Here is an 11,328-nt window from a genome sequence, read left to right on the forward strand (position 1 = left end):
AAGGTTTAGCGTTTAATATTTGCGACCATAGATTAAGGTTTCAGCGGTTAGGGTGTGTGTTCACTGTTTAATGGTTCAGCGTATTTTAGGTAGGATTCACTAGTGTTTATGGGTAATCCAAAAAAAAGGCTGCATGCACACTGTTTATCCTTGTTTCTGATGGTTAGGGTTTTAATTTCTGCAGCTGGTTCCAAAATCGCTTTATTGTACCTTGGTCAACATTACTATCACCATGCAAACAAAAACACCCGATTAAAAAACAGTTTACTGGACAATTAACCGCTAGTGATTAGGTGGGCGAAGGAAAAACGAATAACGCCTATTCGTCACATTGATATACTAGGCCGATTCAAAGATGTCGTGTTGTACCGATTAAAACGTCCGATGGAACCAAGTAAGTGGTGTGTTAGACCAATTTCAAGCCGTTGGTCCAGATTAAATCATTTTGTGCCACATTATGATGGGCGTAGGAAAAATTGATAGACTGGTTATTTGGCCCATAAACCACGCAAACGCTTCTGGAGTCCAAAATGGCTACGGTTTAGCCTTCCACCTTCTGCCTCCTGCAATTATGGCTATTCATCGCATTTATATGCTAGGCCGATTCAAAAATGTCGTGTCATACCGATAAAAATGGTCCGACGGAACCGAGTAAGTGGTGTGTTAGACGAATTTAGGGACGGGAGGGGCCGGAATGATCATTTTGTGCCACATTATGGTGGGCGTGGGGAAAAGCGATGGTTATTTGGCCCATAAACCCTACCAGCCCGTCCCGTCCCTAAATAACTAGAGCTTAGCCTTCCACCTGCTGCCTACTACTAATCTGATCCAATCCAGCCCTCTTCGGCGCGCCGCCACTTCCCCCTCCTTCCTTGTGTGTCACCACTTTCTATTCTCCATCTATGTGCCTCTACTTCCGATCCACCTTCGGGACATGCAACCTATGGTTTTAGGTTTTAGAGCTACGATTTATGGTGTGGCTAGCTAGTTGCGTGGGTTTATGGTTTACTAGCTAGTGGTGAGATAGACCAATTTTCCAGTTGTCACTCCGGAATGATCATTCTGTGCCACATTATGGTGGGCGTGTAGGAAAAGCGATAGACTGGTTGTTTGGCGCACAAACCGTCCCAGCCCCTCCCATCCATAAATAACAAGAGCTTAGCCTTCCACCTGCTGCCTACAAATAATCTGATCCGATCCAGCCCTCTTCGGCGCGCCGCCGCTTCCCCCTCCTTCCTTGTGTGTCGCCGCTTTATATTCTCCCTCTATGTGCCTCTACTTCCGATCCACCTTCGCAACATGCAACCTCCGGTTTTAGGTTTTGGAGCTACAATTTATGGTTTTAGTAGCTAGTTGCATGGGTTCATGGTTTAGTAGCTAGTGGTGAGTTAGATCAATTCCCCGGTTTGTCACTCCGGAATGACCATTTTGTGCCACATTATGGTGGACGTAGGGAAAAGCGATAGACTGGATATTTGGCCCACAAACCCTCCCAGCCCCTCCCGTCCCTAAATAACAAGACCTTAGCCTTGTTTTCTGATGGTTAGGGTTTTAATTTCTGCAACTGGTTCCGAAATCGCTTTATTCTACCTTGGTCAACGTTACTATCACCGTGCAAACAGATACACCCGATTAAAAAACAGTTCTGGACAATTAACCGCTAGTGATTGGGTGGGCGAATGAAAAACGAATAACGCCTATTCGTCACATTGATATACCAGGCCGATTCAAAGGTGTCGTGTTGTACCGATTAAAACGTCCGACGGAACCACGTAAGTGGTGTGTTAGACCAATTTCAAGTTGTCGGTCCAGATTAAACCATTTTGTGCCACATTATGGTGGGCGTAGGAAAAATTGATAGACTGGTTATTTGGCCCATAAACCACACAAACGCTTCTGGAGTCCAAATGGCTACGGTTTAGCCTTCCACCTGCTGCCTCCTGCTATTATGGTTCCCTCTTGATGACCTAGGTAGTGGCTGGGCAGGTCCTCATCGAAACACCACCGCTTTCCCTTCTCCCTCTGTGTGATTCTAATTCCCATCAACCTTCACGACCTGCCACCCGCTAGTTCGACGGTTTAGAGGTACGGTTTAGGGTTTTAGTATCTAGATGCGTGGGTTTAGGGATTTGTTCTCGCGTTAGCCGGCTATGGCTTATTGTTAGATATTGTGCCGGTTAACGGGATTGTGACTAGTAAAAAAGAGAATGATAAACCAGAGGAGTACAAGCTGGTTTGTCGCAAAAAATTAGACAAGGCGTTTCTCTAGCTAGACATGGAGGGGGTGTGGGAAAAAAATGTGTGCGGGCAAAAAATGAAAAACGGAAAGAATGTAACTGTGGAAATCAAAGCATACCCCGTAAAAAAGGGTAAAACAATGATGTGCGTCCAAAAAAATTATTTTTTTAATACATATATAATGTGAAAATTATTCTCAAATGGTCACCGGATGGATAATTTTTGGTACAGCGGACGTATGGCGTAGCTGCAAATCCTCTCTAGTCCAAATTTTCTCGTGAGAGTATTTGGGTCTCTACGCCGGACACACGCAGTAATTAAAGATGCTCCACCGGTCTTTGGACTTTGGGTGTGCTCAGCTGACCGAGTAGATGAGAAACATCACTTGCCGTGTCGTCTGTTATGGCCGCCCGTCGATGTGATTTGTACTGCGCACTCGATGGATGCCTATGGCGGCTAAACTAGATGTAGCTGCTGAGCTGAAGTGACAAGGCATGAGCATTGACCATGGGAGGCTGTGAACATGTGCTCCAGGGCGGAGACGCGTGCGACACGGTAGCTGAGTAAAATCTTTCCATGGATTTGCCATGAATGGGGGGTATCGATTTACTCCAAAACTGGTATGCACTGCGAGCGGCAGGTTTGGTTAGGTGAGCTATAAGTATGTGCTTCGTGACATGCCCGGCTGGAAAATTTGAATATTTGCTAAGAAAGATATGTATACGTCACCCCCCTCATTCAAAAAATTTTGAAATTTGTTTGGGAGGGAAAGCGATGGTTCCAAGGGTTTTCTAGTCGCCTACATAAGTGGGTGGATGCCCGAGCAAACAGCAACTCAAACCAGAAAGCTCTCGCATAGCCTCTCAACCAGATCGACTTGCAAAAACTGCGCTCAGCTCCAAGCAAAGGCATGCCTCCTCCCCATGCTGATCGTAGCGCTACATCCGGCGTAACGGCTGTCTCCGATGTTAGCCTGACCGAGCAAGAGGTTAGTCTTGTCTGATTTAGGCGAGTTTTTTTTCAAGACCACCGGATTAACTTGTAGATGTGGCATCTATATGAAGGGTTTGGGCGAACATGCGTCGAGTGGCGTGGTTCGGGGAGCGGAAAACAGCGCGTCAGCTGCAACAGACATCAATGGCATCGTCCATGGCAACACCACTCTGCCCCTGGTACGGTCTATGTTCCGAAAACATTGTTATTCCCTTGCCTTTTCGTTGTTTTTTGCGTGAGCGATAAGGATTGATGTTTTTCCATTTGCGCCTGCATGCAGGTGGGCTGAAGATGCTAATCCTGTTGAAGGGTACGGTGACTTCAACCCCATGGTCATGCTGATCGAGACTGCTCCTACAGAAAGTTGTGCGTCGAGCGGTGCGTGCTCGCGGGTCGGTGACGCCCGGCCGGGTTCCTGTTGCGAAGATGAAGAAGTGACGAGCCCCCCGCTCAAAAAATCCAGGCTGGTTTGACATTAGTCGTCTAGGTATAATTAGTGAGCGGTTGAAGTCTGTGTTTGGTGTGCTTAGTCAGTCGCGTGTGTGTTGGCAGTTTCTAGTGTGAGCAAAAAATCATTCAGCATGTACTACGTATTCAACTACTCATTGTCGCTTCCAATAAAAAGAACTGTTCGACCAATCAGCCCTCAGCCTTGCTATTTTTGGATGTTTTTCTTTTGTGTTGTGTGATGTGCGGCCTCCAAAAATCGGTGATCCTCCCTCGTATCCCATGCATGGCTGGTTGATCGACGTGCGTGTTCACTGCTCCCTGCTGATGAAACTGTTAGTGTAATGACCTAGCTGCTCTGAGGCCATTCAGTTTGTATTGCATCCATCGTTACTTTCCTAATTACCATGCACCGTGCGCTAAAAAAGAAGGGAGACGCATGCCGCATGTGTTTTGGGCCACAAAGAAACAAAACGAAAAATCAGATTACGTAAACAAGTAAGAAAGAATGCTTAAAAAAATGAGTGGGCGATCACAGCTCGCTGATCGATGTGCCTGCAAATGTCCTGCCACCGCAGCGTGGTTTAATGAGAAGGTATCGAACCATTAGAGAAAATGAAAACAAAGATACTGCCTCTCTCCCCCTGCTGCGTGTGGCTGGCCAGTGGGACCATCATGAGCGCGGGGGGGGGGGGGTCATAAAAGGCGGGCGGCTGGCTTGTTCTCCTCTCACACGCCATTCCCCCCTCACCACTCCTCCCTCCACTCGCTTCTGCTCTAGTTTCCTTCCTCTTCCACCACCATCGCATCCAGAGACACGGAGTGATTCAAAACCCGGTAGCGTTGAAGAAGACGACCAGTGGTGGCCCGAGGTGAGCCTCCTTCTCCTCACAAACTTTGCAATCCCATGCATTTTCGCTCCCTGCGCTAGATCTGTACTCCCTCTTTTCTTGTTTTCCTACCTTAATGTTGCCGTCTCTGCCTTGTGAAACAGAGCCACACTCCGATGAAGCGTTCATGCAGTTCATTGCGGCAGCAGGCCCGGGAAGCCGCTGCCATGCGGCTGCTGACCTCATACTCGACGCCACCCATGCCGACAACTGGAGCGGGAGCGGCGGCAAGGTGTGTTGCCAGAGGGACGCACATTCAGAGTTCGTACGCCCCGCAAAACCTCATCGGGGCGACCAACAACTGGAGCAGTGAGCGCATGAACCTTCTTCGTAGAACTGGTTTGGGTGGGCTTCTTCAACTTAGGCATGTAGGGAATGTTGATAGGCAGCGTGCACTCTGGCTCTTGTCACGCATAGACCCCGACACTATGTTGCTAGATGCAGGGGATGATGTGTTTGTGCCAATAGATGCTCGCGCGTGTGCTAGAGTCCTAGGTTTGGAGGAAGGCGGCATACGCATCCCGTTGGGTAAGCCACCAAGCAGGCCTGCAGTCTTGGCTAGGGTTCATGCTCTTCTTGGCACGGGTATAGCTAGATCAAGCAATGTTCCGGCGCAGAGGGTGTTAGCTATCCTAGAGGAGGCCATGGTTGGGGAGGTAGATGCTACAAGGGAACGGAAGTTGTTGGCGGCATACACACTGTATGCCGGTGCAGTCTTCCTAGCCCCATGACCAGCCTCGGCTCGTGTTCCAGATGAGTTGCTTCCTGTTGTTGAAAACCCAAACCGTATAGCCGAGTTTGACTTCTGTAACCTGGTTGTGGACGTCCTCAGTGAGGGTGCGAGGGCAATCAGGGAAGCGCTGCCGCACCACCCGAGTAATGTTGTGCTTCCGAGATGCCTCATGGTCCCCCTGGTGCGTACAAGTTTTACTTCTCCTGTACTACAACCAGCAAAAAATTACTATCTGTTCTCATGAGTGATACTGCTTCTTTTGGCATGGCTGTCCTCTTTTGCAGTTGCTCTTCTTGGACGCCAAGGAGCATGGTGTTGACGCCCTTGAGAGCCTTCCTGGGCCACGAATCGCCATTTATGGATCTTCACTGATGAAAACCATGCTGGCCAAGCACTTCCCGACTCATTTGTTCCTTGGCGGCATGCTTGCGGTAAGGGGAAAGTCATCTTGTGATGTGCTGAGCATTTTTTGTGGGAGTTTTCTTTTGCTAACAGAATGATGGATGTGCAGATTGGGGGCGACGAAGCAGCCCAAAACCCTTTGCCTCGGCCCCATGCTGCCCCAGCATCGCCAGACTTGGGTGCTGGGTCATCCTCACACCCTGCTGATGGAGCAAGTGATGCTCGTCGTAGGCTCAACGCGCAGGTAGTTCATATTCCACCCACAGCGCCTTGTTCCCCGTCTGCCAGTGATTGTTGTGCTTGTGAAACTTATTTATCATGCGAGATTGGTTTCCCTGACTCTCACATCGCCTTGATTGGATTTCCTTGACACAGATCACCCGCGCTGCGGCTGCGGCCTTGTCTCTGACTTTGGAAAGAACTAAGCTTGGTGATGATAAAGATTTAGAGTGCATGCAAGAATCATTCCGCATACTAGATCTCCAGAAGAAAGCAAAGATGGAGGAGATAGCGAACATGGCGAGCGAGCGACGCCAGAAAGAACTGGAAGAGATGCTTGACATGTTTGTGGCTGAAATATTGCACTTACTGTCATACGGCCCTGGTACAGATGGTGCAGAATGGTGGAGGAATGCTTCTGAGAGGTTCTTGTCGCTCCCTCCAGGGGATCAAGGTCTGTGATCTGTGGATTTTGTTCTAGTTTTTTCAATATCTGTGTTGCATCTTAGATAAAAATAGCTGTAAGTTTCCATTGCTGAAAAATATATTTCTTTTAGTGTGGTAGCAGGGTGATAGGGCGTTTGTAGAACTTTTCTTGCGCAATCTAAAACAGGGAAAAAGGGAATAAAAGAAAAATAAACAAAACATGCATGGTGCCATTTTGCTGACGAGCACAACAAATACTGTCAACCTATGACGAGCACAACAAATCGCCTTCCTTTGCATCCTAGTGATATTCCGCATGCTTGTTGTTTTGTAGGGAGAGAGGACATGGTTGCTATGGCACGCACAACAGCATCTGCTATACAGAGGACGGCAATCAGCAACTTAAACATCCAGACAGGTTAGATGTTTTTGCCCTTCATTACCTGAATGAATTTCATTTCTACTTTGCAACATCGCATAGCTGGGCTGACCTGACACGCCATTGGTGTTCTTCCTATTTCTCCAGGCACACACATTGAGCAAGTGGTTGAGGAGTCAGGCATGGAAGGCAACAATGGCGAGCCGGGAGCACCTACTAGTGAGGGTACTATCTATGTACATCACTGGTCCCAGTTTTCGATATAAACTATTAGCATGGGGGGATGCAAGAATATTTATGGAAAAATACTAAAAAAATGCATATTTTGGGCTATGAAAATGATCATGCATGAGACATGAATGTTGGCTGTATTGCATAACTTGACATCAACTCTGTGTGCTTTTGAACTGCATCCAGCAGCGCATGACGGACATGCTAATGCTGGGGTTGGCTTGGAAGACGGCAATGGTGAGCCTGCGTTGGTTTCAGTCGAAGGTGAACTTTCATCTAGATTTGCGTCACATGTTGCCGCCATTTATAGATTGTTTAGATAGACAAAAATATGACCAGACATTGATTCCTTGCCAGCTACAAGCAGATGGTGTCAAATGTATGTCCATGATATCCAACTTGAAGATGGTATCATGTAAAAAAACTGCCCAGATCGCATCTGGCCTTGTGATGTGCATTATTTTCGGTTGCATTCTGCTGCAACTATGGCCAGTGATGAAAAATGTATCTTTTTTGTTTCAGCTTCCCGTTTGTAAAAATTAAGGCTTACTTTGCCTGACGCATTACTATTGGTCGCATTCTGCTGCAACTATGGTCAGTGGTGAAAAAATATATCTCTTTTGTGTTTCAGCATCTGGCGGCAGCAACCATCATGGTGGGAGTGCAGTGCAGGCACCCATGCCTCTGGCCTTTAGGCGTCCGTCAACTGAATACATCAGCGATGATAGTTCTTCAGGTTATAAACCATCGATACTAGATGAGATGTCTAAGCAAACATTTTTTGCATAGATTGCGATATCCTATTTTCTAAAAAAATGCAGATGATACTACAAGCAGCAGTGATGATGATATTGTTGATGTGGACGACAGTGATCTCTCCGGGAATGCAAACTACCATCAGATTTCTTCAAATGATGAAACTCCTCGCCAGATCAGACGGCTGTCAGCTAACACTCCAAGACGCAACCTAGCAATTGGTGGGCCAAGCTTTGATGAATCACCAGGTAAAGGGCATTGCTTGGTTGGTATGCTAAAGCAACATTTCAAGAGAACTTGCTGCAACAGCAAAAAACCATAGATTTATTTACTGGTATGCGTTTGTTTGCAGCACCTGCTATGGCTGGTCCTGGAGTTCAAGCTCCATTGGATGTAGCTCCTGCTGTTGCTTCCTGCTCAACCAGACAATGTAGCTTTTGGGTTGTCCCCATTCCAGCTTGGTGTGGCCCATGATGAGCCAGTTGCATTTCGTTGGGTCAATTTCTATCAGGATGCATTGGCTTGCCGCAATGATGAGCTATTCATGTAAGTTCTCGCTGCACATATCATAATGATCCAGCCTTACAACCAAGGATTGGAAAAAATGCATCTAAAGAATCCTGAAAAATAACATAATTCTTGTTATTGACACCCATATTTGTGTCTGGCAGGGACTGGTTTATGCATAACGTGCCGTGGGAACTATTTATTGATGGTACAAAGATGGTGCAGAGTTTCCACGAAAATGGAACCATGACTTACTACACAGTAGACGCTAGCGTTAGGATGTTCAACGAGAAGGAAGTTGATATGATGCAAGGAACAGGGCAGCCTGTGTGGCGCTGTTTGACACTGGCTAACTTTGCGGTTAGTTTCATCAAACAATAAACTTGTTGTTGTTCTTATACTAGGCTACTCCTAAAAGAATTTCTATGCATGTTGCTATTGTCTTCAGGTTCAATTCCTCATGACTCCAGGAGAGTATGATATGGAAACTGCCGTTAGTATGTTCCTGCCAGAGAAACTGGCATACTCTGTCAAGATGTGCCGCCTGGTGAGCGCCTGCAATCTACTTTCTCATGTTTGCTGTTCTGTGCTTGTAAATCAAGTCATACTAGGTTGGCCGCTATTTCTCACTAATTCACTACTTGGTTTCGTTGTTTGTTGTTTTGTAGATAATGGCACCTGTGTTGCTGGAAGATTCAAGGGCATGGTGCCTGTACACGTTCGATAGGCTGGGAAAAGTACTGACAGTACTTGACCCAGTTCATAATCTCCAGGATATAGACATGTTGGCTAGGCTCCATGCTCAAAATGCAGAGCTGCTGCTCAAAGGACTCAAGCTGGTTGGCCAAACGCTGGCAGATGGGTTCACTATCAACAGGGCTGAATGGGACATTGAGTACAACCAGGGGATGCATGTCCCTTGCTCTATGTGAGTGCATACTCCTCTGTTCTATTGTTTGATGCAAGACATGCTGGTAGATTAACAACCCTTCTTTCCTGTAATTTTGTCATGGTTTCAGAGAGGAGTCCGGGATTTACATCTTCCACTATGCCAAGTTCTTCACTGGAGAACACCTTGTAGAAGACATCGATGACGTATGCCTCTGTTTGCAGATTGTTTGTTTTACCTTCCATCTTGATTTCACAACAACATTTTCCCCTAATTTGTCTTGTCTTGTTTCGATGCGGCAACTAACAGGATGGCCTGGTCGTTCTGCGCAAAAGGATGTTTTACGACATGATGGCGACAAGGGGAAACGTTGGCGAGAAGCCTGGCTTTATGCTAACCGGCTGATCGTCCCGAGTTGAAATCTGGACTTGAATAAAATTGGTGCGAACATTTTGCACATCGGCCTGCCTGGAAAGAGTGAGCTTTCCTGACTAAGGTTGCTCGACCAGTGTGGTTGATTTGTCTTCAGTGCAACCTGCAGAAGCACATCTATCCCCCATTTATGCAAGCTTGTATTAAAGACCAGACATATTAGTAGTAATTGTGCCTGCTGAACACTAGTTTAAGAACTCCCCGTTTGTAATATTTGAGGCTTACCTTGCCTGCCGCATTCTCAACTTATCGCTTGAACTACTGGTGTGTAATGTCTTGGACATCCATATGATGCCTTAAAATTATATTATCAGGTATCTGAATTGCCTAGGGTTATGCCAAAGGGTGCCTTTCATGCGAATGCATGTGAGTTGATCAGTCAAATCTAATGGAAAAACTAGAGATTTTCAAAACGAAAACATACTTATCTTATCTTGGACAGTATATGGGACAGGATGTTTGGCCATTCAAAGGGCAGTGGAAATGTGTGATGACCATTTGTAACATTTTTTAGATGGATGGACAAGTGAAGCAAAATCGGTGACCATAGCGCAACACTTCTGGTATATAGGATGTCAACAAGTGCAGCACACTTCTACACCTATAAGTTTTCCTCACAAATAATTTCCATTGGTACAAGTTATATTTAGGTGGTTATTTTAGTGGAAGTGTATTGCGAAGGGAACATCGCGTGTTTTGTTCAGAACACTCGAAGGGAACATCGCGTCGTTGTGATGGAGGCAAACATGGAATTGACAACCAAAAACATTTACCTTAAAAGGTGTTGCCGCTTCCAATATGCTCATCAATTGCTGAAGAAAATTACTGAAAACTTTGTGATAAACATGTAAATTGGGAGAAAAAGGTAAAGTAAAATAAATAATAAAATAGTTTATTTTGGACATTGACGAAGGTTTCCCATTATGGGCAAAAAAGTCAAGACAAATTGAGCAACCTCAACGTAGAACCAGCGACGGATGATTTACCGGAAAAGGGGTTTCGATGCCGAGCTCAAATGCTCCCTGTTGAGAATAATTAGTAAAAAGATTATAGTACAACGTCGGTATCAAAGGGGAAATAGAGCGATTTTCCAATTTAAAAAGCTGCTTTATGGACACTGATGAAGGAATTTCATTGGTGGCAATTTTTGTTTTTAATAAAACAATGACACTCGCCTCCAATTCCCAGGCTCGAATGCTCATTGGGATAGAAAAGTAAGTTTGTGATAAACATGGGAATTGGGAGAATAATAGTAAAGTAAAATAAATAATAAGATAGTTTATTTTGGTCATGGTCGAAAGTTTACCATTATGGGCAAAACATTCAAGAAAATTCCTAGGCTGTGATTTGGAAACTTCGGTGGACGTCTAATAGCCAAACATATCAACTAGGGGGGGTGCTACAATGTCCTGGTAAAGCAATTGGGTGGATAATCGGATATTTCGGGGTAATCGCCCCTAACACTACACATGCCAAAAAAGAAGATGGGACCATGTGGCAAATCCAGTAGGACGATAGATGACCGCCGAGACGCGGCGCAGCCAAAGACAAATTGAGCAACCTCAACATGGATCGTATGCTCCACCGCAGCAGAGAACCAACGACGGAGAATTTACCGGGATAGGAATTTCGATCCCGAGCTCAAATGCTCACTGATGTGAATAATTAGTAAAAAAACATGGTGGTAAACATTGGAATTGAGGGGAAAAACATTTTTCCAAATTAAAAAACTTCTTTTATGGACATTGGTGAAAGATTTTCATTGGTGGCAGAAAAAAAATCTGCT

At 45.7% G+C, this 11,328-nt stretch overlaps 2 protein-coding genes and 1 long non-coding RNA gene across 3 annotated transcripts; all 3 read left to right on the forward strand.

The window, feature by feature from the left end:
• Positions 1-3,087: 3,087 nt before the first annotated feature.
• Positions 3,088-3,861, forward strand: LOC125555955 (uncharacterized). The gene is made up of 3 exons (XR_007304963.2): positions 3,088-3,226; positions 3,303-3,410; positions 3,512-3,861. It is a non-coding gene; the product is annotated as an uncharacterized LOC125555955 (long non-coding RNA).
• Positions 3,862-6,102: 2,241 nt separating this feature from the next.
• On the forward strand, positions 6,103-6,993 carry LOC147971264 (uncharacterized). The gene is made up of 3 exons (XM_087522756.1): positions 6,103-6,376; positions 6,683-6,766; positions 6,875-6,993. The coding sequence occupies exons 1-3, from the start codon at positions 6,157-6,159 to the stop codon at positions 6,991-6,993; spliced, it is 423 nt and encodes a 140-aa protein (XP_087378882.1). The 5' UTR covers positions 6,103-6,156.
• A 1,444-nt stretch (positions 6,994-8,437) lies between these two features.
• Positions 8,438-9,153, forward strand: LOC147971265 (uncharacterized). Its single transcript, XM_087522757.1, has 3 exons — positions 8,438-8,581; positions 8,670-8,768; positions 8,890-9,153. The coding sequence occupies exons 1-3, from the start codon at positions 8,438-8,440 to the stop codon at positions 9,151-9,153; spliced, it is 507 nt and encodes a 168-aa protein (XP_087378883.1).
• Positions 9,154-11,328: the final 2,175 nt, after the last annotated feature.

The sequence above is a fragment of the Triticum urartu genome, chromosome 5A (assembly GCF_056163025.1).
Source record: "Triticum urartu cultivar PI428250 chromosome 5A, HENAU_Tu73, whole genome shotgun sequence".
Classification (NCBI taxonomy): Eukaryota; Viridiplantae; Streptophyta; class Magnoliopsida; order Poales; family Poaceae; genus Triticum; species Triticum urartu.

Coding starts and splice junctions, on each gene's coding strand:
- LOC147971264 (XM_087522756.1), top strand. CDS start 6,157: ATGCAAGAATCATTCCGCATACTAGATCTCCAGAAGAAAGCAAAGATG. Junction 6,377..6,682: donor GCTCCCTCCAGGGGATCAAG/GTCTGTGATCTG, acceptor GTTGTTTTGTAG/GGAGAGAGGACATGGTTGCT. Junction 6,767..6,874: donor CAACTTAAACATCCAGACAG/GTTAGATGTTTT, acceptor CTATTTCTCCAG/GCACACACATTGAGCAAGTG.
- LOC147971265 (XM_087522757.1), top strand. CDS start 8,438: ATGGTGCAGAGTTTCCACGAAAATGGAACCATGACTTACTACACAGTA. Junction 8,582..8,669: donor TGACACTGGCTAACTTTGCG/GTTAGTTTCATC, acceptor TATTGTCTTCAG/GTTCAATTCCTCATGACTCC. Junction 8,769..8,889: donor CTGTCAAGATGTGCCGCCTG/GTGAGCGCCTGC, acceptor GTTGTTTTGTAG/ATAATGGCACCTGTGTTGCT.